This window comes from Saccostrea echinata, unplaced genomic scaffold (genome assembly GCF_033153115.1).
Source record: "Saccostrea echinata isolate AGI-Se365-2 ecotype Australia unplaced genomic scaffold, CSIRO_AGI_Sech_v1 ptg000030l, whole genome shotgun sequence".
Taxonomy (NCBI): domain Eukaryota; kingdom Metazoa; phylum Mollusca; class Bivalvia; order Ostreida; family Ostreidae; genus Saccostrea; species Saccostrea echinata.
Window position 1 is genome coordinate 23,985,673 of NW_026889779.1, and position 26,196 is coordinate 24,011,868.

The 26,196-nt window shown below is 34.3% G+C and overlaps 1 protein-coding gene and 1 non-coding gene across 6 annotated transcripts; both read left to right on the forward strand.

Moving 5' to 3' along the window:
• The first annotated feature begins 366 nt into the window (after positions 1 to 366).
• LOC133197561 (septin-2-like) lies at positions 367 to 26,006 on the forward strand. Of its 5 annotated transcripts, none has more exons than XM_061333658.1 (13): positions 367 to 869; positions 13,100 to 13,205; positions 14,277 to 14,363; positions 15,571 to 15,694; positions 16,832 to 16,966; positions 17,510 to 17,627; positions 18,846 to 18,947; positions 19,039 to 19,184; positions 19,516 to 19,617; positions 20,817 to 20,855; positions 23,771 to 23,843; positions 24,255 to 24,373; positions 24,753 to 26,006. In XM_061333658.1, the coding sequence occupies exons 1-12, from the start codon at positions 732 to 734 to the stop codon at positions 24,360 to 24,362; spliced, it is 1,278 nt and encodes a 425-aa protein (XP_061189642.1). In that variant the 5' UTR covers positions 367 to 731; the 3' UTR covers positions 24,363 to 24,373; positions 24,753 to 26,006. The 5 variants fall into 5 exon arrangements, with proteins under 5 accessions (XP_061189642.1, XP_061189639.1, XP_061189638.1 ...); XM_061333655.1 differs by lacking the exon at positions 367 to 869 and adding an exon at positions 5,915 to 7,047 and having other exon boundaries at positions 23,780 to 23,843; XM_061333654.1 differs by lacking the exon at positions 367 to 869 and adding an exon at positions 5,925 to 7,047.
• On the forward strand, positions 1,556 to 1,628 carry Trnay-gua (transfer RNA tyrosine (anticodon GUA)). The gene has a single exon. It is a non-coding gene; the product is annotated as a tRNA-Tyr (tRNA).
• Positions 26,007 to 26,196: the final 190 nt, after the last annotated feature.

Consider the following 26,196-nt stretch of genomic DNA (forward strand, 5'->3'; position numbering starts at 1 on the left):
TTTGTAGAAATTGAAAAGCCTTATCTTGTCAAGAGCTTAAGCTCCATCCAGGATTGGATTTCATCAATAATAAGAATTTTTAATTTGGTGTACATGCCGGTGGGGTGGAACCGTATTAGATGGGGCGGGATGTTACACTCTTTTCTGATCTTTAGTGAACATGTGTTAATATCTTTAAGGAAAACAAGCCGGACTTAAGTACCCCGATTTGAAAATAGCTGCCCTTTATTGACATATTTGATGTTCCTAGTAAACTGAAGCAGAGGAACGGGAGACGTTGTTATGAGTCGCATAGGTCAGTCTAGTTAAACACTGTTAAGTGAGGTGCAGTTACAAACACTGTGGTGTATAGAAACTTCTCTCTTTCCCCTGCATCCAGGTAATAGTAAATGGTGGGAAAACTCGATCTGTAGCACAGTGACATTAGTGCAACTCTGCGTGGACAAAATTCATAGTTTGTTTCCATAGGAAGTACTTGAGAGAGTTTACATGTAATTCAAGTACTTTATGAGAATTGAACTGGGATTATCCCCAGATTCGTGGGGAGTAAGTGAAGTCATTTAGATAACCCTGATCCACGGAGAGGGGACTAAAATGGACAGGGACTAGCATCAGGAAATGTCCGCAGTGTCTAGTCTGACGACTGAGGAAGGACACTCTCATTGACACTGTGTTAATGGAATGTATTGTTTATGTACGTTTAAGTGTGAAATAGCAGGAAGTATGAAATAATGGCCGAGGAGACCTGTAATATCAACAATCATGAACTGACTCCCAAAAAGAAAACTACTATAGCTCGGTCCGAATCATTTGGACCTCTCAAGTTACGTAAAAGTTGTGGAGAAATCTTGCTATCAAGACTGCAGAAAGTAAGTATATATATGCATATATACTTATGAATTTCAATATGTAGCATTTATATACATGGACCAAACAAGTTCCATAGTACAGGAGACGTGGCCCTGTGGCGTTAGTGAAATCCTATACAGTTATCTGTTTGTGAATGAGAATTATAGATTTTAAGCTGTACTTATATCACTTGCATCAATGCAGATTAAAATCTTGCAGATTTTACATTCCTTGTGTGATTTTAAATCATAAACATGGGGTGGTTTGACTGCAGTTTAAAGTGCAGCCAATGATCTCAACATTCCAGCAGTGTTTAACAAGTACCGGTAATAAATATACAGCAAATGTTTCATAATTCTCTTATGTTTATAGCCATTGCATCCTAAAGGGAAATTACATTTTGGGAGAGTTCACCCTATTTGTATGCAACAAAAGCAAGGCCCTCATGTTTTTAACTTTTTTAGACAGTTTTTCCCTAAATTTATCTTAATTCCCATCTATCACACAGTCCCCGTATGCTAAAAGCTGTTAAATTGATTTTTCAAGAAATGTTGACCAAAACAATAGGAAGTCATCTAGTAAATGCAATATAAATTTGCTGAATCATGTTAATACCAGTGTTATCAGTTTTCACTTTTGTTACACTGTATAGTACGTATTAGTCTTTCTTTTTATGTGTGGCTGTTAGACGGGTTCGATTACTGGTGACCAGATAGCTCAGTTGGTAGAGCACCTGACTGTAGATTCAGGGAGCCTTGGTTTGAATCCTGGTCTGGTCTATCACATTTTTCTCCTCTCTCATTACATATGAATGGGGGTATATTGTTTTTGTCCTGTCTAAAAGTCTGTCAATTTGTCGAACATTAACCTTCCTGATAGCAGTTTAACCAAAGAATATTTGACAAAATTATAGAAATATATGAGACCTTAAATTGTTATCACTTCGTCCATTAGTCTGCCCAGCTCCATATCTGAGTCGTAACTTTGTAATGGAGAAACAATGGAAGTTCATACTTAAGAAATAGATTGCATAGAACGGAGAGTAACCTAACATCATTTTGGAAAGGTGAAGATCATTGGCAAAAAAGTGTAAAATTTTTGTCTGGTCTATAGCTTTTAAATGAGTTTGTACTTCACACGAATGTTACTCTGAGAGTGTGTCTGGACCTTGATCCAAGGTCATTTGTTCAAGGTCATGGTTACTCTCAGAATATTGTATATAATTCCTATCTGGTCCATTCTCTCTTAAACATTGGGATCTTGATACTTCACACACATATGACCAGAGGTATGTCATGTCCTGGAGCCAAGTTTATTTTTGCAAGTTTAAGATCACTTTTTATAAATTTTACTTTAGCCATATCTTGTAACAGAAATATTGGAAGCTTATTTTTGACATGTATATTAATTTTTTTTTATGAGCTGACCCAAGATCAGTATAGTGCAAGTTTAAGGTCCCTGATAATAAATGTGAAATCTACACAACTCGTTTCTCTGATTAAAGATTCATTAATTCAGCAACACCATTATGATATACAATTGTTTGAAAATGAGGTCTGAGAGATTTTGCCTATTTCAACATGATGAAAGCTTTCAAAAAACATTAAGATTCTCAAATTTCCTGAATTTTCTCTGAAGGGATATTTATCATTGTGTACCATGTACATAATAATTAGGCATGCTAAAGGGAAGGAGATGGGGTTAGGCTGGGTTATTATAAAAAAAACTGAGTTGGTAATCCATGTCTATTAGATGAGTCAAATAACCAATGGTAGAACTGTGAAATTTGATGCACGCTCTCATATTTTATGAGGATTAAAATCACATTGAGTGTAAAGAGCTGGAATAGAGAAGGCAGTTTGTCACCATTTTAATGTTATCTTCACTCATTTTCATTTGAGGTATGTCATTGAAATTCTGGCCCTGTAAATTTTACATTACTGGATACATGCTTGATAAGAATTGCTGGTGTATTGCTCTCATTATGGGTTATAAAAGTGCTAAAGCCCTCCAGAATGCTTTTAACTCAAATGGCTTATCAACAGTGACCAAATCCTTGCAATGACCATTTCAGTATTATCTAAAGGACCTCACAGGCTGATAGTAATAATTTTGGTTAAGATTAAATATCTGATCTCATACTAAGTGGCATGACACAAATCATTAATGGATTCCTACAGCAGTTTAATTGTGACATGCCTTTTGTTAATTCAGGTTCAGAAAAATACTTTCAAGTGATCATAAATTAGCATGTATGAGGGGAATTCAATCAAGTCAAAATATCTTTTAATATATATTTTTGTACAAGGTAACATGTCAAAGTTCCATTAAATACATGGGAGAGATTTAGGCTTCTAAACACTAGACATGGATTTTGCAGCACAACCTGGATATTAATTGGGCCAGTAATAACCCCCCCCCCCCCCAACCCCCCCCAACCGCATATGTTGGCTGGTCAGAATCTTGGTGATTGGTAGTAGTAAACTATAAAATCTCTAGCTGTTGCAATTCAGAGGTTAAACTGTTCAAATTCATGTAGTATTATCTTGAGCATAGCTAGATTCATGAATGGAAATGAAATGTCTAAGTAAATACTGTGAAATTACTTATTTTCATGGGGATTTAATTTTCATTGTTGGTATGGAGAGACCCAAAAATTCATGTCCTCCATGAAATATGAACATTTCAAATTATAATATTTTTCATCTTCAACCCCAAAATCAAATTCCTATAACCAGTATTTTGCGCTCAAGCCACAGAAATTTGACCCTACAAAAATAAGTGATTTCACACTAGTCTCCAACCTCATGTATGTCTTACAGTGATACAGTGATGCAAAGTTATGGACTGAAAAAGCATTTTTCAAATCAGTTTGTTTGATTTTTTTTTTTTATTTTATAAAAATCATTAAAAATGGTTTGAATTATGAAGATCTTCATTCTTGAGCTTAAATAATACTTTAATATACATGATATGGTAAAATTTATAATTCTCCATTCTTTACATTATTGCAGTTTTTGCAAATTCTGCTCAAGGAAGTGATTTTTGTTTAGCTAATGGATTAATATAACTATTCCTCTTAGTATTTTTTTTATCTGTATAGAGAGCAGTTTGATTCAGCATTTTTTTCCTTTCTTCTTATGATAGCTAATTGATTCTAGTGCATTGTTTTGCAAGTAACAAATAAGGTTAAAGGGAGGGAACTTCCTTATACTGGTATAGAACTTCCTTATAGGAAAATAAGGAAACACAGCTTTATTAAGGAATAGAATATTGCTACATGTAAGATTACCTCCACAAAAAAGCTTTTCATCTTTGTAAGGTTTGGCTACAAATTGCCCCCATTTTAAACATGGAATTTTTTTTTTTATAATTTCACTAAGTTTGTTTTGGTGGCCTTTATGTAAATAAGCTAGCGGTATTTACACAGAAATATTTACATTTTAGATAAATCTTGAGGATATATGATGTTTCTAGCTTTTAAGGTATAATGTTTTAATTAATTTCTCTGTTGCTGTGAAGATCTGTGGAAGCGCAAGATGAACTTGGCATGTAACCTAATCTATCACAAAAACTGGTGATTATTTAAGGAGCACTGTGAACTTTAATTTGAAATAAAATTCTGTCAGATTGTAAATGAGGCTTGACCTGCCAGGGATTATTTTAGATACCAGTCTCTCAGTATTGTCCAAGGATCTGACTGGCTTTCTCTGAAAAGGGAGCTTACTCCTACGCGTTTACCACAATATGCAAGGTCAAAGGATAAACGATCACCAAATTTAGGAGGGTTAAATTTTACACTTCAAATGAACATTTGATAGGGTTGAAAGTGATAGCTATAAATTGATGTGTTGATGGTTGGTATAGGTGGCTAAGTGGTGTTTCTGATTCAGTCTATTAGACTGTGTTATAAGACAGGTATTAGAAGGCAGGAAAGTTATGGCATTATAAAACATCAAACTTTTTACATATGTCAGGTATAAAAAGAATCAGAATTGCCAAGGGCTGAATGAAAGAGTGACTCATCTTTTATTGTCATTAACAGAATTTTTTAAGCGTTAAAAAATCTCAGATACAAATTATAAGAACTTTCACTTGATATAAACAAAGTCAAATCTTCACAAGCAAAGACTTGTAAGTGTATATACTTAATAATGAATTCCACATTAATTGAATTGAAGACCCCATCAGACAAATTATCCTTTTGGCTGAGCTCTCTCATTCAAATACAAATCACCTGCATTATTCATAAGTTGGGCTTGAAATGCTCTTGATGGGACCTGGTTTGGAGAGTGGACCAAATTAGTGTCAGGTCAGCAAGCATAGGTCACGTATCCCAAACCTAAGACCAGAGAGGGAGGGATTCATCAACATGACTCCTGTTAATGGCCGAGACAAATCCTACCCTAGCTAGCTACAGTGAATGATGGGTACAATACAGCATTGAGTGTCATGCAGCAAGTTTTGTGTTACACAGCTTGGGAGTGAGTCGCCAGGAGTTGACACTGAATGATACGTGTTGTTTTCGGAGTTCTCCATCAGTGATCTGGGATCTCATTAGACTTTTTGTATCTATCTAGATATATGACTTGAGTGACGGATTGACTGCACACTTAATTAGATCACAGTCTTTCGACTTATTATCAGAGATTGTTCAATGTAAAATCACACTGGCTTGGAGCTGTGAATGGCCGTCTTACAAAAAGTTTAAATGCCAGGGTTAAGTGTATCAGATTAAGTATACACAGTAAAAGTTGTCATCTGTTTGCAGAGTGTGGGGACTGATGATAAATGTTGGCTTGATTTCCGGACCTAGACCGAATACTGAGATAGACTAACTTCCAAGGCGTGTATAAGGACGCTACCATTTATATCATCAGCTCGGAAGTGTTAATGGGTCATCAAGGTTTATGACGGATATATTCTGTACCTGTATAGGTCTGGACTTTGGGTCACCATCTAATCTTATGTTTTTGTGACTGGCTTGTCATGTTGATTTTATCACAGCACCTGTGCACACCTGAATGGTTATATTAGTTTTACGGAACATGGTGGTCTAATTTGAATTAACGACATACACATCTACTTTATGTCACACTTGAACTCTACACATTACACTCGTGTTTCCTCTGTAAACAAGTCATTATGATTCCAAGGAGAAAGCCAGGGACTTATACTTCAGTTTCTACTGTCAAAGCCTCAGTTTCTGAGGGTCATTCAGGGGACACCAGTAATCCAAGACCCACCTCAACCTCCGGGGGACAAGCAGGAAGTACAAGTCACCCAAGACCCCACACTGGGGGACAAGCAGGAGGTACCAGTCATCCAAGACTCCATTTAAACAGTGGAGGCCACACAGTAGGGACCACTCACCCAAAGTCTCCCACAAGTCCTACTAGCAAGTCATCAAATGGTACAGAAGTGACTACAGGAAAATCATCTGAAAATGGGAAAACAAGGCAACCTGTGAAGAAATCAGACTCATTTATTAATTCAAGAAATGTGTTCCAGAGCATGTCAAATGGCAAGCAAACAAGACCAGTACAAAAGTCTGAGTCTTTTTCAGAGTCAAGAAGAAAAAGTTCATCTTCTTCCTCAGCCAAAGTGGATCCAGCTGGACAAAGAAGGTCCAGCTCCACCAAAACTGATACAGTGCCCATCTCTGCCAGAGTAGAAAACCATGGATCAAAGAGACAAAACTCCACCTCCAGTTCTAGATCAGGCAGTGTGTCAGATTCCAGATCCTCAAGTTTGACAGACTCCTCTTGTGGACCCAAACAATCCACTGAGCCATCTGATCTGGTACCAGGACCAAGAGACCCCTGTGTTACAGAAACCTCAACAAGGAGTGGACTGATACAGCACCACCCACATTCTTCTGTGACTGGCTCCACACAGCACCACCCTCACACTCCTATAACTACACAGCAGCAGCACCCACACTCTTCTGTGATTGGTCCCACACAGCACCACCCTCATTCATCTGGGACTGGCTCTTCACAGCACCACCCACACTCTTCTGTGACTGGCCCCACACAACACCACCCTCATTCGTCCGTGACTGGCTCCTCACAGCACCACCCACACTCTTCTGTGACTGGCCCCACTGGGACACACTCTGTCCATTCTAATACAGTAAATGGGTCTGTGTCTACTGCTGTTCCTGAGGACAAAGTCAAAGGGGGCTCACCTAGCAAGGTTAGTTACATACAGTACAGAGAGGTTTATCAGAAATCTATTGCAGTTCTGTATCCTTTTTTTCTGTTTTAGCTAAGAGTATATCATTAATCTTGTGAGGCAGGTTCCTTTGAGTTTAGTTTAATTAGGACTACTGTTGAGGACAAGTGAAGTAGGTTTCAGGAAGGAGACAGAACTGTAACAGTCAATGCTTTTCCTCAGACTTGTCCAGGCTTGTTAAGATGCATTTTATCTTGGCAATCAATCATGAGTTATTTTAGAAATTGTATTAACTCCATTATTCTGCGAAGGTTATTTGGTTCTTATCCAAAACCTAAATATGTCATCTGGTCAACCAATTCTTGTGTGTGCAGGTTTCTTGTTACATGTGCTTGAGTTTTTGGGTGTGTAGGTTTGAGATTTGTATTCACTGGAGTCATCTTGGGGTTATGCTTTGATCTCCTGCGTCATTTTTGCTGATTAGAGTATAATATTTCACCACTTGACTGAAAAGGATTCTGTTTATGTACATAAATCACAAACATGTACTCTGAAACATAAAACTAGTGCATTAAAAGAGGTGACAATAGTTTGTTCTCATGATAATCTCTGAAACCTTTACAAGCATCAGTGACTCAAATTATGTTTCATCCATAAATCTAAGATTTCCAAGAAACATGATCCAAACACTACTTGATTTTTTAATTCATTTTTTTTCAATTCATAGATTATTTAGCATTGCTACTTTTTTAAGTGTCAGTTCTGAATCTTTCTTTAACTGCTTATTTAATAGAAATTCAAAGATTGAAATTGAAGATAAGCTTTATTCTGAACAGTTGCTTTTTAGATGCTATGCAAGTGTTGCCAGAATGTTGTTTTTCTTGCTCAAGCTGACACAGATAAATCTTAGATTGTAAAAGTCCTATGATGTATGAGGTAGACATTTATTCCCTTTCCATCTTGCTTATCTCACAAAATTATCAGGAAAATTCCTTACATTAAACTTACAGGACTTAAAAAGGGTTAATGGAATTTATTGTAGTGTTTTGTTTTTGTATGGATCCAAAATAAAATGAAGACAGTGACAATACATTGGTTTCTTTCGTGAAAAAAATAGATTTGTCAGTTTTAAAGAAGATTGAATTTTAATGAAATGATTTGAAAGGTAGCCAACAAATGTTATATTTTTAATTTTTTTTTTTTTTGACAAGATGTTGACCCACAACTTGCAATTAGTTTATCTCTGTGTAAAATCGATAGCAGATGTGTTCACTAACGGTGAGTTCTACTCAGACAACAGATCATACAGATTATCACTGGTGATTAAGGGAGCCTCCTCCCATCTGTCTATCAGTAAATAAAACACACATATCTCTGTGTATTTCTTTTTACCAATATTAAGTCGGTCTACAGTGGAACATTTCAAAAGTCATAATTCCTTTAGCAGCCTGTCTTTGAAGTGCCAGGCTGCTGTGAAGGAGGTTGCTTGATTCCTTTTGACCTGCCCCCTCATTGTGGGAATAAGCAGTCGGGGAGGCAGCCTCTTCATGTTTAGAACAGACTGGGATGTATGATTGTTATTAGAGAAATTATTTGGTGAAGAGCATTCATTATGTTTCCAACAGGTGTCTTTGAGGAAATGGTAAGTTCCTGTAATTTTGTGTCATATTTCTGGGAGATTTAGGGATCTGCAAAGAAGAAAATCTGATATTGGTTGAGATTTACATGTCAGTGAAGTTCCGTTATCCTCTGGATAAATAATCAATAAGGAAGAGGGGCACCATTGATGGATGTGTTGTCCCTGTCTCCAAAGCATTCAAGTGATTTTGATCAGTGTGGCCATCATGTATTGTCTTCAAGGGTCAGAGAGGTCTTTGTATTACATTCAGAATGGAAATTGTTTCCTGCATTTAATGACCGACATTGAATGTTATCAAGTCAGTCCCCCCATTTAGATGTTGATTTTGCTGTGATTTTATAAAAGGTAAAATGTCCAGGATGCATATCAAATCTGTATTATAAATCAGACTTCAGATACAGCCATGAGCATGGTGATACAGGTCATTTGTTTAATGGACATGGATGGAACAATAGTTCAGAGATATTTTAAGCATTTTCTTTTTGTCCAATGCTTGTCGGGATCAAGACTTGACCTTGATAAGAACAAGACAATGAAATGGGTGTCTATTTTATGTGCATGATAAACTTACAGATTGTTTCTTGTATATTAACTCATAAGTTTTTGCTTTATTAAGTTTTAGCTTCAGGAAATGGTTACACTCAGATAACCTGCAAGCAAAGAATTTTAATAGCTAGGCTGAACTAAGCAGAACCTGGGTAAATAGCAATTGTAGTACAGTGATTGTTTGTGTATTGTGAGATCCCCTACAGATGTAGGCATGCAGATTCTATGGAGTAAATTTCTGACACATATCTTACCCAGCTGTTCATTACATTAGATATACTGCAGTCAGTTCACCTGATTACACCTGGTCCTCTCAGGTGATACAGCAACTGGTATCGTACTGTGTGTCATAAAGAGGGAGGGCATCATCCTAGGTCCCGATCTGTCTGTAATAGTGAATTCAGATACATACAGCCTTTATTCATATTCACAGCTGGGTAAGGATCTCAGTTCCTGACATAGGCATGTTATGATACAGAGCCACTGTTTTGGGGGGCTGATATATGATCTGATAAAGATTTATAAGATATAGAATTCCACTTTTCTATCAGTTCAGTTGTGCCCTCTTTTAATTTTTAAAATACATGATGGTATTTCACTTAGCACAGAAAATAATTCTCAGGTTTCAAATCTGTGAAATTTGACATTTTACAATTAAAACTTTAATTGGTTAATCAAGTTGTTATTAAAAAGACTTTAAAATAAGATGCTCTCTGGACTGTGTGAACTTAGTGATGTTAATAGCAGATCTCTGTAAAGATCACAAAAAATCAACTATACACTTTATAACATAGAAGATTTGTACACTGGAAAGATTAAATTTAATCATATTTTAATTGGATTTTAAAAATGCCTTTGACTAAGCTAAAACTTTAATCCAGTATTATTTAGAGTTATAAAAGTAAAAACAGTGGTTGAGTGGGGATATCAGGTGAATTCAGATGAGAAAATTAAAATTCTGAATTGCTTCCTTATATGTTTTGTATTGAAAAAGGTGCCACAAAACTTTTTTTCTAAGTTTCAGAAGTGGATTATTCAGAAACTAGCATTTTCTGAAGAATTTTGGCAGTTGGATTTTGAGTCACTTAAATATTTAGATAAAACTTCCTTGAGATTTAATTAAATATTCATTATCAATTATATTGTCATATTAGAATGCCTCAAATTTATGATAATGTGTGTAAATGTTATTCCCACCATCATCATGTGTATTGTTTGTTCAAAGGCATCAAATTGACATATGTCACTATAAAAGAAGACCCTTGCATATTTTGACTTTTATTAGTACTTCAAAAACAGATTGGCTCTTTCAAAAGTGAACTAATCCAGAAAGTTTCAGACATTTGATAAAAAAATTAACAGTTGAAATTAGGGATGTCTATTGAACAAAATATTTTGGTACAATAAATATATATCACTATAAATTTATGTTATTTGGCATGCACAGTATTTGTTGGAACTTGATTTTTCAACAAGTTAGCATAGATTTGATTTAGTGCTTTTTGAATGTGCTATATATGCATATATATACACAAGACATTTAGAGATCTATGTACTTGATTTAGTGGAAGCTGCATTCTGTGAAAGGAGCTAAATAGAATACACACCCAAATGTAATACATTTACAGTTTGTATTAACTTAGAATCTTAGGTATACAGCTATATGCCAAGAATATCAGTAATTCATTGTAGCACCTGTGTTCACTGTTTAACTTAATGTTTGTGATTCCTGTGTGAAACTTGTATACCAGGATATTCATCATAAGCTGAGTCCAGTTTTTATAGACTTCTATATCCACAGCTCAAATAGTAGCTTAACAATAGTCATTCCTGTGCCTAACACATGTAATAAGTCAATTGTAAGCCAAGTATTCAACTCGTAGCAAGTTGATGGTTGTAAGATCATACCCAATACTGTATAGGGGGAAAATAACTCGCGGTGTTAATATTCGCTATATTCACGATATTAATAAATCTGTGAATTCAAGAAACAGTGAATAATTAAGTTTTCAATGACCTCCATGTTTTTTTTTTTAAATCTGAGAATACACTACGATAGGTATATATATGTACATGCAGCACATGATCATTCAGTAATTACAAATAGTAATTGTCAATTAATTATTTCAATTATCACGCTTTACTTTAATTCAAATCAGCAAATAATAACCTGTAATCATTGTAAAAAAAAAAAGCTGTTTTACTAGCCAACGCTAAATGTTTCATCAATCAGAACACATGGGTCATGGGTTTTGATAACCCGTGCGTAACTAACGTTACTAAGTGTATTTATTACGTGCATTATCATGCATATTTTGGCTTTAAAAATATTATTCAAATAACTATCGAAGGTATCGAAGGATATTATTTCATCGACCTACTTTAACACATTTATTATCGTCCAGTGGTTTTCCGCTGCGATGTGATATCCCTTCGGAAATAAGATCTTGGGATGTACATGCAGTCAGCGTAATAGCATATAGGAAAGTCATTAAATATATCGGCACTTTGTTTAATCTTCAATTAATTACTAATTAAAATCTAAACATTTTAGATAAATCTGACCTTACTGAGTATATACCAATATCGCGAATTCAACAAACCACGATCGTGTCAGAGGAGAGGAAAACGCGAAAATTACAACCTGTGAAATTAATCCCCTATACAGTACATGTAGCAAGTCGGAGATTGGAAGCCCTTATCCATGCAAGTCAATAGTTGTGTCATACCCAACATGTGTAGCAAGTTTATGATTATTAGCTCATATCCAACTCGTGTAGCAAGTCAATGGTTACAAGCCATACCTAACTCATATTGCAAGTTGGTGATTGTATGCTATATTAATCTTGTATATATATAGCAAGTCAATAATTGTATTACCATGTATCCAACTTGCATGGTAAGTCAATAGCGAATCATTGATTGTAACCTAAGGGTGCAACGGTAAACCGTTTGACGGTATATCACGGTATATTTTTCCACGGTTCAATTCACGATACGCTAAACTGATATCGCGGTTCTGTTCAATCGGTCCAGAATTATCCGTTTTGTCCGTTTTATATCCTTCTTTACTATTTCAAAATGGCTTCCGCGCAAAACGTGAGGTCGCTGATAACGCATTTACGGCAGTTAAAGTCATCTCCAGCATCTTACAGACCTCAGATTTGACACGGAGAAGGACTTAATGTGATTATAAGTTATAGATGTTAAGACAAATGATAAACCCTTTAGACCTAAACGTATTCTTTGTAATACACGATTTTCCATCACGTGTGTATTACAATGAAAATTCACTGTCTTGTTGACTAAACCGTATTAAAACGTGAAATATGACAACTGGTTTTTATTATGTAAATAAAAGGAATAAAAGAATGAATGTCTTCCTTTTTCATTCCAATTTAAAAGGGACATTATGAGGAAAGGTCCCCGTAGTTCCCTGTAAATGTTCATCCTTTGTTTAGAATGTTGTCACAACTCGAAAGATCTACCTAACAATCCAATTCAAGTTTTAATTATTATTAAAAAAATATGAACATTTTGTATAACCCTCTCAAGTTAAAAAAAATATGATGACAAATATGATGACAAACTTGAAAGACTTTTTTAACCTTGTCATGTATCGTGATACGTATCGTATCGTGAACTGAATACCGTGATACGTATCGTATCGTGAGGTTAGTGTATCGTTGCACACCTATAATGTAACCCATATGTCCAACTTGTATAGCAAGTCATTGATTGCATAGACCCTGTGTCATTTAGCAAGTCCCTCTACTTTAAATCATGATAACATATAACTCAGACTCTTGTCACCCTATCTGACACATGGACTGACTATACATGTTATCATGAAGATATCATTTGATGTTTCTGATTTTTCTGTTACAGTTTACAGCACCAGAGCAATCAGGATATGTGGGTTTTGCCAATCTCCCTAACCAGGTCCACAGAAAGTCAGTCAAAAAGGGTTTCGAGTTCACACTTATGGTGGTGGGTGAGTATACCGCTTGTCCTCTATAGTAAGATTTGGTTGGTCTTTTGCCATCATGAAATAATGTGTCATGTTGATCCTATTAATGTTCAAATATCTGGAGAAATATGTGTTACCTAGTCTTCTATAAAAGTGATTCACTATATAGTATAAACTGATCTCTGTAAATAGTCTTAGCTATGAGGAGTTTGCCAAAACAAAGTTAGAACAAGAAGGAATCTGTTTTTATTGAAGATAGATTAAGGGTGTGTCCCAAAGGTCAAGAGTGTTTTAATAATCTCACCACAAACTCGTGTAAATTGAAATCACAAAGATCAAAGTGGAGCATTATATTGAAGGAAGTGAATCACTTATATATAATACATGTATAGGGTGGCTGTTATGAACGTGACAGGAAACTATTCCCCGTGGGCTTGCCCGAGGGGAATAGTTCCTTTCAAGGGTTTGATGAAAGAGCTATCCCACTCACAGCCAGTGGATAAGCGTTTTATTATACTGATGTATATCATAATTTCTGAGGGTTGGATTTACCTGATACTACAGTTCCATAGGGAAAAAAAACATGAAAAAAAAATTATAAAAGTTTTGAACAAGTATCTGGAATAAGGTAACACTGCTAGAATGAGCTGATGACGTCGCAATGCTACTGAAGTCAGGATGACATCACAAGTCTATAGACTGATTAAAGGAAATCAAAATTGGCGGCAAAAATTACATGAAAATTTTCCAAGGGGTGGGTAGCAAAAACAATACCCTGGGGTATAGCTTTGCTATCTGTGGAAATTTTCAGACTATAAAAGATAGTTATTTTACCTTCTTAACTTTATATAGGAAACATTTTAACAGAAGTGTAATAAAGTAATATAGCTCACTGCGAGAACAAGTTTCATATGACTCTTATCATTAGCAAATGTAATTTAAAAGTTGACACTTTTAAAAGGTTTTACTATTCAAGAAATCTTGTGAAGATAACAGAAACTTGACATATTTAAGATAATGTACAAGCAACATTGCTAATTTTGACAGTAAGCCAGCCCTATGTCATTTCTTATAAACATTGATAATGTGTTGTAGGTGAATCTGGACTGGGGAAGTCTACTTTGGTCAACAGCCTGTTCCTGACAGACCTTTATCCAGAGAGACACATACACTCAGCTGCTGGTATGTACCCAAGACAGACACATACACTCAGGTACTGGTATGTACCCAAGACAGACACATACACTCAGCTGCTGGTATGTACTCAAGACAGACACATACACTTAGGTACTGATATGTAAACAAGACAGACACATACACTCAGCTGCTGGTATGTAAACAAGAGAGACACATACACTCAGCTGTTGGTATGTAAACAAGACAGACACATACACTCAGCTGCTGGTATGTAAACAAGACAGACACAGACATTCAGCTGCTGGTATGTAAACAAGACAGACACATACACTCAGCTGCTGGTATGTACCCAAGACAGACACATACACTCAGGTACTGGTATGTAAACAAGACAGACACATACACTCAGCTGCTGGTATGTAAACAAGACAGACACATACACTCAGCTGCTGGTATGTAAACAAGACAGACACATACACTCAGCTGCTGGTATGTACCCAAATCAGACACATACACGCAACTGCTAGTATGTACTCCAAGACAGACACATACATTCAGGTACTGGTATATACCCAAACAGACACATACACTCAGGTACTGCTATATACCCAAACAGAGACATACACCCAGGTACTGGTTTGTACCAAGACAGACACATACACTCAGGTACTGGTATGTACCCAAACAGACACATACATTTAGCTGTTGTTGATACCCAGAGAGATGCATTCACTCTACTTCTGGTACATATCACCGAGAAACACATACACTCAGCTTCTGGCATGTAGATATATATCACATTTATACCCAGACAAACACATACATTCAGCTGCTTGTATGTACCCATACAGACACATACATTCAGCTGTTGTTATGTACAAATACAGACACATACACTCAGCTGTTGTTATGTACCCATACAGACACATACACTAAGCTGTATATAAATATATCACTTTCTACTCAGGGTAAATGTCATTTTATCAGTACAGATTAAGAGAGAAAGAGCTTTGTATTGTTTGAAGATCATGTAATGATTGTATACTAGATGTCAGATGAGGTAGTCATCAAGGCAATTTCAGTAAACATCACACATTCTTTCTGCCTTTAAAATGGTCCAATTTCTCTAAAACTCCAAAATCAGATTCATTAACTGAAGTATTCTTTAAAGGACATTTGATAATGTACAAACTTTCTACCATGTCTACATTTTTATATTTTGACTAATCTTGATGATATTTTTTATTTACAGAGAAGATTTCGCAGACAGTGAAGATTGATGCCTCCACTGTAGAGATAGAGGAGCGTGGAGTAAAACTAAGGCTGACTGTGGTGGATACACCTGGCTTTGGGGATTCCCTTAACTCCCAGGACTGGTAACTAACTAGTGGATTTACATATACAGTCAAACCTCAATATCTGGAACTCGATAGGACCAAGAAAAAACTTTGAGATATCAGAGGGTTCGAGATATCAATGGTAAAATACTTAAGAAATACGTGGTTAGGACTTCCCAATCACTTCAACATATCCATGGTATTCAAGACATCCGTGTTCAAGATACCAAAGTTCTACTGTAGCTTATAGTGGGACAAACTTTTGTCCAACCAGAAGACTCAATTTAAGTAATAGATTTAAACTTTGTACAGAAGAGACGACCACCTCTGTACCCTAAGTAATTGAATGTTACAATGAGTTTTGTTCTAGTTGTACTTAATTGTGACCAACTTCATTGAAGGATTATTGTGATGACCACATATGCAAGTTTCATTAACATATATTTACATTTGCAAATGCCTTTCTTCATATAACACTATTGAAAGCAATGTGTATCTATATCCGTGGGTTATAAACACGGGTTTCTCACGTAAATAAACATTCGACGTAATTTCTCAGTGACGTTTTAAAGGGTCGACGCACAATCAATGGATTAAACACGTGCCGTTGAGTTTGAAAAATAAAACACTTCACACGTTAAAAATTATAATCGAGCAAATATAAATAAGTCACAAATGTAAATATATTTAAGTAATAAGGTATCAGTTTTAAACATCTATCAGGATATAAATACGGGTTGGTACGAGATCAAATTTACCATAAAGCCCTTCGGGCTTTATGAAATTTGACCAACCCATATTTATATCCCGATAGATGTTTAAAAATTATATCTTATTTCTTAATTGTTCAGTAGGCATACAGATACAGTTTAACTTAGGTATGTCGAACACTGATATATAGAATACCATGGATTTGTCGAAGTGATTTGGAAGTCCCAACCCCCAACCCCTTATTCTTTAAGTATTTTACCCTTGATATCTCGAATCCTATATATCTAGAAGTTTTTCTCAATCCCATAGAGTTTGAAATAACAAGGTTTGACCGTATATGGAATTGCCAAAGATGTGAACATTTTTGAAAAGTCTGTCATTTTTCTATTATTTTTCTTTCTTCAACAGTGTATAATCTGTTTCCTTTTGTACTATGTTAAAGAGATAAAATGTTTTTATTTTTAGTTTTAAGCCCATCATCCAGTATATTGACAGCCAATTTGAGCGATACCTGGAGGACGAGAGTGGTTTAAACAGAAGACATATCGTGGATAATCGTGTTCATTGCTGTTTCTACTTCATCAACCCATCAGGCCACGGGTAAGCTCTCAGTATTCTCTCCTTATTATAACAACCCATCAGGCCACAGGTAAGCTCACAGGCCATCACTGAAAGTATTCTCTTGTTATAACAACTAAACAGGCCATGGGTAAGCTCTCAGGCCATCACTCAAAGTATTCTCTCCTTGTTATAACAACTGAACAGGCCATGGGTAAGCTCACAGGCCATCACTCAAAGTATTCTCTCCTTGTTATAACAACCCATCAGGCCATGGGTAAGCTCTCTGACCATCACTCAAAGTATTCTCTCCTTTGAACATTTTCCCTGCTATGGTGGAAAACCTTATTTGAGATTCTGAAAAAGAAAAAAAAAAGAAAGCAAACAAAATCAACAAACAATATGGCAGTTTTCTGTTTCGATTTTAGCTTTTAAGAAATTTTTTAGATGAAAGATTTTTATTCATCAGAATTTTTTTTCTGCACAAAACATGAAATACTTATGAATGTATTGTCAGCAGTATGCATGGATGATTTTCAGGTGTAAGTTATGTTGATGCGTGAAAATTCTTGATGTCTTTTTCAGCTTACGTCCCCTTGACATCTCATTTATGAAAGCAGTTCATCACAAAGTAAATATAGTCCCAGTCATTGCTAAGTCTGACACGTTGACGCAGCAGGAATGTAAACAACTGAAGAGAAAGGTCAGTTCTCTCTGTTTATGTTGATGTTCATCTGCATACATAGTCAGTAGGGATTTTGACAGAGATTCCTTATTCTTTTTGTCAGTAAATTGAATACTTTAACAGTGTTTCAGCAAAAATGTACACAGAAAGTCAGGAAGGTTGGTGTTCAACAGATATTTATAGCTTTTGTAATTAATTTAAACAAGTTGTGAATACATGTGCTTAGACTAATGCAAATGGAAAGCCTATTCACAGTACACATTTTTTTTTCTATTAAATGAATTACTCACACAGCCTAAGAAATTTAAATCTTCCTGCATCAGACTAGGCAGAGATGCTAGCAGGATGGATGGGGCATGTATTTGTATATATATGTTGGAAGGGAATTCACTGCTCTTTGGTGTAGACTTTGGTTCAGTCCTTGTTTTGCAGATAACGAATCATTAGTGGTGACTTTATAGTCCCTGAATACACCCTCCACATCATATACAGTCAAACCTGTGTTCAGTCATATCAAGGAAGTAGCTGAAAACAATGGGCCACTAATGTGGGTTTAACTGTACTTTGATGATGGAAAATTCTTGAGAAGGGTGGGGCTCTGAAAAATAATTATATGCAGATTTAAAACTGCAAAACTAAAATAATGGTCATGGTCTAAAAATGTCTTGAGAAATAATTTCAGATAGGAAGAGCTTTGGACAGTGCTTTTAATCAAAGTTTAAAGAAGTTCTAACATCTTTTATTATTACCTGACACATTTATTAACAACTGACTTTTTTCGTTAAATAACTATGGATTGTTGCCTTTGTATATAAAGAAGCTAGGTTCCATCACACATTAGGAGATATTTAACTTGGATACCTGCCCATGCAGGTGGAGTATATTGACTGAGAAAGTTGATCCAATTACATCTGTACTAGCCTCACTGTATTTATGTATAAATAAAACCCTGACAGTTGTCAGTCAGTAACAATGAACACCTCTCTGTAACTCTCTCATGTTTTGTTTCATTACTGGTTTCTGTAGCATTTTTGTCAAATCAGTAGAAAACAAGTGGTCTGGTGGCCAGTAATTACTACTATTATATGACTATAAAATGTTATCTTGTGGTAATGGGGTTAAATCTGAGTTCTCCAAAACTTTCCTGCAATATTTTAATGATAGGAGACATTTTACCCAATAGTAATGAAATCAGTAAAGACTAAGCATACTTATGGCTGATTCTGGTTTGTACAGGTGATGACACAGATTGCTGAAAATGGTATTAACCTTTACGCACTCCCAGACTGCGATGAAGACGAGGATGAAGAATATCGAGAACAGTGTCGACTTCTCAAGGTCAGTCAAGTCTGACAAGATCAATGGATGTTACTGCAGAGTGCTGATTAGGTTATTTAATTTTAAAATAACACCACTTATTTTGCTACAGGAGGCTGTGCCTTTTGCTGTCATTGGTGCTAATACTGTTATAGAGGTCAAAGGTAAAAAGGTCAGAGGTCGTATGTATCCATGGGGAGTGGTGGAGGTTGAAAATCCAGATCACTGTGATTTCATCAAACTCAGGACCATGCTTATGTAAGTATAAACCTATAACAAAGCATCACTTGTCAGACTGATTGTATATATGTGAAACAAATTAAAAACTTATCCAGTTCATGAGTCTCATTGAAAATCTGCGGCCTTCAAGTTAGCTTCTCAGAATTACCAGATAAATTTGTAGAAATAAAAATTGTCAGCTGCTGAAAAGTCTCTGTCTCTGATTTTTGGGTGGATAGGAATTTTATTCAGTGCAACAGCTAAAAGTTACAGTATTTAATTGGAATCCTTATCAATTTAATGCTGTCATTACTTAGATTTTGATAATTATAGTGTAGTCATTAGCTAGATTTATGTGATGTATTTACAGCACACACATGCAAGACTTACAAGAGGTCACACAGGAAGTTCATTATGAAAACTTCCGAGCTGAGAAATTAGCAGGTGGTGGATCTGTACCCAAGAAAACAAGGTATGTCATAGACATAATCTCTCCAGAATACTCAGTAGGAATTGCTAAATCATTTGTTTTTATATTGATAGCAATTTCAATGTGTGAAGATAACAAGTGCTTTGTTTTGCGAAGAATTCAGTTTCTGTGCTTTGTATTGTATTGCCATTTAATCAGACGGGAAATTTTGCCATTTTGTGTTCTAATAAATGACCCAGGGTTCAAAATTAGTTCATGTCTAGAAGTCCAAGACTAAAAATGCTAGAACAAGCTTTAAAAAGCACTAGTCCATATGAATATATGCTATATATGATATATCCACCATAAATCTTTCAATTATACAATACACTCTAAATATATCAACCATACATTGTGAATTGTTTAATCTTTAGAATTTTTTTGCAATTTTTTAAAAATTTTATTAAAAAGAAATGTGTGTTTATGTATTTCAAGGATCAACCTGAGGAAAACTGGGGCAGAATATAAAAAGTTTGCATACCTGAATTTCGAGGTGCTGGGGGGTTAGCTACATTTCATTCTTTTTCTTAAAATCAGCTTAAATTATTTAAAGGGTAAATTAATTAAATATTTTGTTTTAAATCCATTTTAACAGCAGCCTGAATCAACATGGAAACATATCTTCAAGTTATAAAAAATAGTATACATGACCTCAAGTTCAATTAATGTTCATGCTATTAAAGTACACTGATCATATTTAACAATTACACTTATCACAATAATTGTAAATTAGCAACCTGTAAATGTTGAACATAATTAGGTCAGGGGTAAGGCTAATACCCCTAAAGACATAAAAAATGTCAACCAACTTTTTTTTTCATTCTTCTTTATTCTCAATAATACAACCAAGAAAATTTAAAATGTAAAATAGAAATCGTTTTATATGCTCAAACTGGGTTTTCTTTAGGTAGATTTGAGTAAGAATTTTTAATTTTTATTCCCAATTTTTATTTTATCTCACATAAAAATAAGTATGAACTAGTGCTTACAAAGTTAATTTTGAACCCAAATGGCCCCAAACCAATTTGGCATTGATCAGGATAGACTTCAATTTTATTAACCATATATTATTTATGCATTCTTGAAAAAGTTTACATTATTTGGCTTATTTAGCTTTGTATATATTATGAATATTCTTACTTGGGGTTATCTGCTTCGTAAGAAGTCTATTTGATGTTACAAAATGTCAATCAAATTTACAGAAGACCTCGCAATGAAGAAACTTACAATGAAATGACAGAGTATGTCTTATTTTCATTCCAATTCCATAGTAAAGAATCATTTACTCCCTTCACCAATGTTAGCATGTAGGCACATGATTATAGTTATCTAACATGTTTACAGTTATCCAAAGTAAATGCAATGGTTCCCTACAACTTGTCATGACAGTAGACTAGATACCTGGTAGTTTGAATGATTAAATATTTTATGTATGAATGTTTGTGAAGTTTTATTAGGACAGAAATAATTGTCCCTCTGAATGCAGCAAGGTATTAAGACTTAATAATTCACTTTGTTCAAACCTAATAGTAACGTGTTGATAGAGTTGATATATATAATATATATATATATATATATATATATATATATATATATATATATATATATATATTATTATATATATATAATATATATATATATAATTCAGAGTTTATGCTCCAGAACCATTTTGTGTAGATTTAGGATGTAAGCCTGAAGTCGTGTCCCTTAGATTTTCTGTTTTACAAGTAGTCTGCCCCTTACAACCCTCTGTTCAAAGGGAAAACTGCATATGAATTGTCCATCATTCGGTGGAAAATTTCTTAATAACAAACTTTTTTGAGTCTGTAAATGAGTTTGAGAATGTAATTCTTTCTAAATTAAAATAATAATGAGATTGCATGGAACTAATATTTTTTTTCTTCTTTTTTTCCCCCCTCCCTGTTCTGTGATTTCCTGACTCTGGTGTTCTGGTAAGCATACTTCCTGTGTAACACCTGTCCACATCTCATCCTGTTTGAGGTTTTCCTAACTTTCATTTTCCATTTTCATTTTGAGATTTTTCAAAGTTTCTGTCTATTTTGGTTGTCAGCATTGAAAATATAATCATTAGATTGTCTGTGGTATTACCTTGCATTTTATCCAAGATGAAAACATCTTTTGACCTTAATGAAAATATAAAAATGACTGCTTGGTAGATATCAGTAAAAATGTGGGTGGCATTGCAAATTATTTAGTGTAGGTTTGGGAGAATAATAATAAATTATCAACATGAAATTGTTCAGTAATTATCAGTAATAAAACAGAAATATTTTTGGGTATATTCAATATGTTCAAATATAAAAACAGAAATTAAATGATACAAATATTGTACATGTTATGTGGGAAAAATAAATGCAAAAATTAAACTTAAACCTTTGCTATATAAAAGTTGCTATTAACAAGCATATCATCATACATAAGTATTATTAAAACATCTGTTTGTCTGTGCAGCTATTTTTCTTGTCTGTCTGTCTAGCTGTCTGTCTTCCATCTGTTTGTCTATATATCTTAACACATCATTCAACACATCCACAAGCAATTTTTTTCTGATCAGTTGGTTGTATGCTTCTCTTTAATCACCTAGACAAGGTGAAATACACATATAGTCTAAAAACCTGAACAAATATTTCAAATCTGTTATTACATGTATAGCAATAAAAAAACATTCAGTATGAAATTATTAAAATTTCACTTCTTAATTATAGTTAAAAAGAGAGTTGTGTTAAGTTTGTATTATATAAAGTTCAACACATTTGGGATTGTCTGTGAGTTTGGCAGTGGTTATCCTTACATGTATAAAATGAATGTTCTTGTAGTCATGTTTAAACACAAAATACATTAAATGTGGGATTGATATACATTACCGATTTTTTGATAACAAAAAATGCCCAATATTCACCCCTCAAGAATTATTTTAAAAAAGTGGCTAATCATACATTTATGTTCATTGTACTTTTTAGCTCACATGAGCTGAAAGCTGAAGTGACCTTTTCTGACCACTCGTCCACCGTCCATCCATCTGTAAACTTTTCACATTTTCAACTTCTTCTCAAGAACCACTGGGTTAATTTAACCAAAGTTGGTACAAAGGATCCTTGGGTAAAGGGGAATTTAAATTGTTAAAATGAAGGGCCAAGCCCCCCCCCCCCCCCCTCCAAGGGGAGATAATCAAGAAAAGACAAAAATGGGAATAGGGTATTAAAAATTCTTCTTCTTACAAAACCACTGGGCCAGAAAAGCTGAAACTTATCTGGAATCTTCCTGAGGCAGAGTAGATTCTAGATTGTTTAAATCATGGCCCGCAGGGTAGGGCCACAATAGAGAATCAAAGTTTTACATTGAAATATATAGGAAATTTACTTACAAATATACTTGTATATAGGGGACAAATATGATGAAGAACAACAGGGCCAAAGTGACTAAGGTGAGCGTTGTGGCCCATGGGCCTCTTGTTTTAAAAAAAAATTCATTTGCTTGTTTCCTACACAAGTTTTTTATCCAAACAAAATTTTTTTACAATGTGTTACTGTAAATGTGTGAAACTATAGTCAAACTGTTACATCATAGCCCTTCTATCTAATATACACCATTGATCTCTCATACTGAAACGTAGCCCAACTTTGTATTGGTGTCTATATACTGTAGAAGCACAAATTTTTGTTGGGATAAAATTTCGTTGATTTTTCATCTAAAAAGGTTTCATGGATATTAATTTTTGTTGTTTTGAATGTAACACTATTCAATATATAGTCATATAAAAATTTCATGTGGATTTAATTTTCGTTGATGATAGTTAACAAAGAAATAAACGAAATTAAAAACCCCATCAAATATTTCTGCTTTTACAGTAAAATGATTTTTTATTATCAGTCTGGCACTTCATTTTATATATATCTATCTTGCAATTTTAAGAAAAGTACCAGTATAATTTGATTGCCTCTCATATACATGTATCTATGTAATGGGTCATCTATCAATAATGAAAAACATATTTTTGCATTTTTGCATGTTAATCAAATATTATAAAAAGTGTACATGTATTATGATTTTTTAGATATTCATGGAGGAGATGTTTAATGTGTAAAAATTGCAAAAAGTGATGATGTAACATGAATTTTTCTTGTATTGTTTCCAGCAAACGTAGACCGGAGGGCCAGCAAGCAGATTTGTCAGATCGTGAGAAACAACTCCTAGAGAAGGAACAAGAGGTGAGTTAATGGTGGTATTGTCTGGGGAGTGATAGTTCTTCTGAACATACCAGAAAAATAAGGATTCCACACACATCTCAAAATAATTGAAAACAAATTTGAAAGGTGTATTAAATTGAGAAGTCCTGAATTAAGATGGGCCTGACATTGTGAGTCAAGGAGTGTATACTCCAGTCTGTCACTGTGTAGATATAACAGTACACTAGGGAATGAACTGGTTTTAATCTTGATGTAATTATAAAGGAAGGGAAAAACCAAGGGATTTTTGTAATGGTAAATGACTGTGTATGTATTGGCAGTAACTTGTAATTAATGACAGTACTCGACCTAAAACAGAGACATGAAGTTAAAAGTGTAAATGAAGAAAAACTAATGGAAGGAACTGTATGTGATAAATGTGAATACTTTTAGCTGAAGAGAATGCAGGAAATGATTGCTAAGATGCAGGCAGAGATGAACCAGCGCAACACACCACAGAAAATGCAGCAGAATGGAGAAGTCAAATCACAGAATGTGTAAAGTTGTCACAGGTAAATCTAGAACACAGAATAAAGTTGTTACAGGTAAATCTAGAACACAGAATATGTAAAGTTGTTACAAGTAAATCTAGAACACAGAATGTGTTAAGTTGTTACAGGTAATCTAGAACACAGAATAAAGTTGTTACAGGTAAATCTAGAACAAGAATAAAGTTGTTACAGGTAAATCTAGAACACAGAATATATGTGTGATTACTGTGAAGTTGTGACCAGTAAATATTAATTACAGAATTTGTAAAGTTTTGACTGGTAGATCTAGTTTTTTTTATGTGGCTCAGAATTTGTGACACAATATTGAACGTAAATCAATTTTTTCATGTTAGATAAACTTTTACCTTTCCAAATTGATTTTTTTTTTTTTTTTTTGCAGGTGACCATTTTGATTGGACCAGTATTGAAGATGAGATTGTCGTATTTATACTTAGCGACCTCAGACAATCCACACACAGCAAAAAACGCTATGTTATCACATCATTACACCAAATCATCAGAAAAGTGTTCAGTTTGTGATGTCTAACATCCATTTTGCTATTCACATTTAGTTTATATTTTGCAAATGCTCTGCTCTGTATGTTAAAAAGTTACATTGACTCATGATTTTTTAATGTAAAATCTGTAATGTTTTTTTTTATTTCAAACTTTGTTATAAATATTGTATGGGATGATTTTTGTATTCTGTGTGAAAAAAGAACATAAAGAAAAATTCATTTTTGAAAGATAGATTTCTCAGATTAAGTGCTTACATAAGCTAAGTATTCTACATTTTAGCATTGACAAACAACCAAAGTCATTGTACATTATATGTTTTATATTTAGTATGAAGGTTTATACTTGTGTACAAATCAGCGGAACCAAAATATTTAAAATCAAAACTAGAAAGCTCTGAAGAAAGGGAGGTAACTCTCCTTTAGCATGCTCTAGTCATCTATCTCCACGATCAGCAGTGACATATTAGAGTTATCTACCTTTATAGATACAGGTTGATGAATTCATTTTTTCTGTAAATTAATTATTTAAATGTCTAATTTAGCTGGTGATTTCTGTTGTAGTTCACATTTTTAAATGTGTCCATTGGTTTTCTTTCTTAATGATATTACTTCCATGAGGACATTCTGTATAACTGATCTCCCATGTAAAATTCCCCATCCCATTTTTTCCCCCATTCATGTAAGATGTATTGAATACACTCTATGTTAAGTGTATTTTTCCTTTATTTTTATATCATTTGTGTAGTCTACATATATGATATTACTTTTGTTTATTTCTAGATATATAAAAAAAAATACTGTAAAGTTTATGAACAAATATAGATCTGAAATTGAGTGAAAGAGCATAATGACCCCACAACACGAAGGAATACTTTGTTCACCATCTTAATAAAGGGAAAAGCCAAGATACGATGAACTTGTAGAAAATCGTATAACTTTATTCTGTTTATAAACTGACTTAGATTTTTGACTGTTTAGTGACATGTATGAAGTATGGTAAGATTTTCCTTGAGATATGAAGACTTCTTTATTATTCTGCTTTATAGCTTGTTCTGCTGATTTTATCTAACTTTGCAATAATTTTGTAACATTTTTATTTAATATGTACATGAATAAATTTAATGTATATAAACATGGGCATTATTGTTGTATTTTAAATGTTGTTACCGTTCTGAATCATAATCTATAATAGACTAATAATTCTGAAAATTGTAAATAATCCCAGGAGCTCATAAGATGATTTGATCAAGGTAAAGGTCGTAGCCTTCTTAAGACAAGGACATAACATTGTAATTCAGGAATAGTAGAAACTCTGCACTGTTGTGT

Excerpts from the sequence above, each read along its gene's own strand:
- LOC133197561 (XM_061333654.1), top strand. The coding sequence starts at position 5,995 with ATGATTCCAAGGAGAAAGCCAGGGACTTATACTTCAGTTTCTACTGTC. Across the intron at positions 14,364-15,570 it reads ACACATACACTCAGCTGCTG|AGAAGATTTCGCAGACAGTG; the intron begins GTATGTACCCAA and ends TTTTATTTACAG. Across the intron at positions 19,618-20,816 it reads TCTGTACCCAAGAAAACAAG|AAGACCTCGCAATGAAGAAA; the intron begins GTATGTCATAGA and ends TCAAATTTACAG.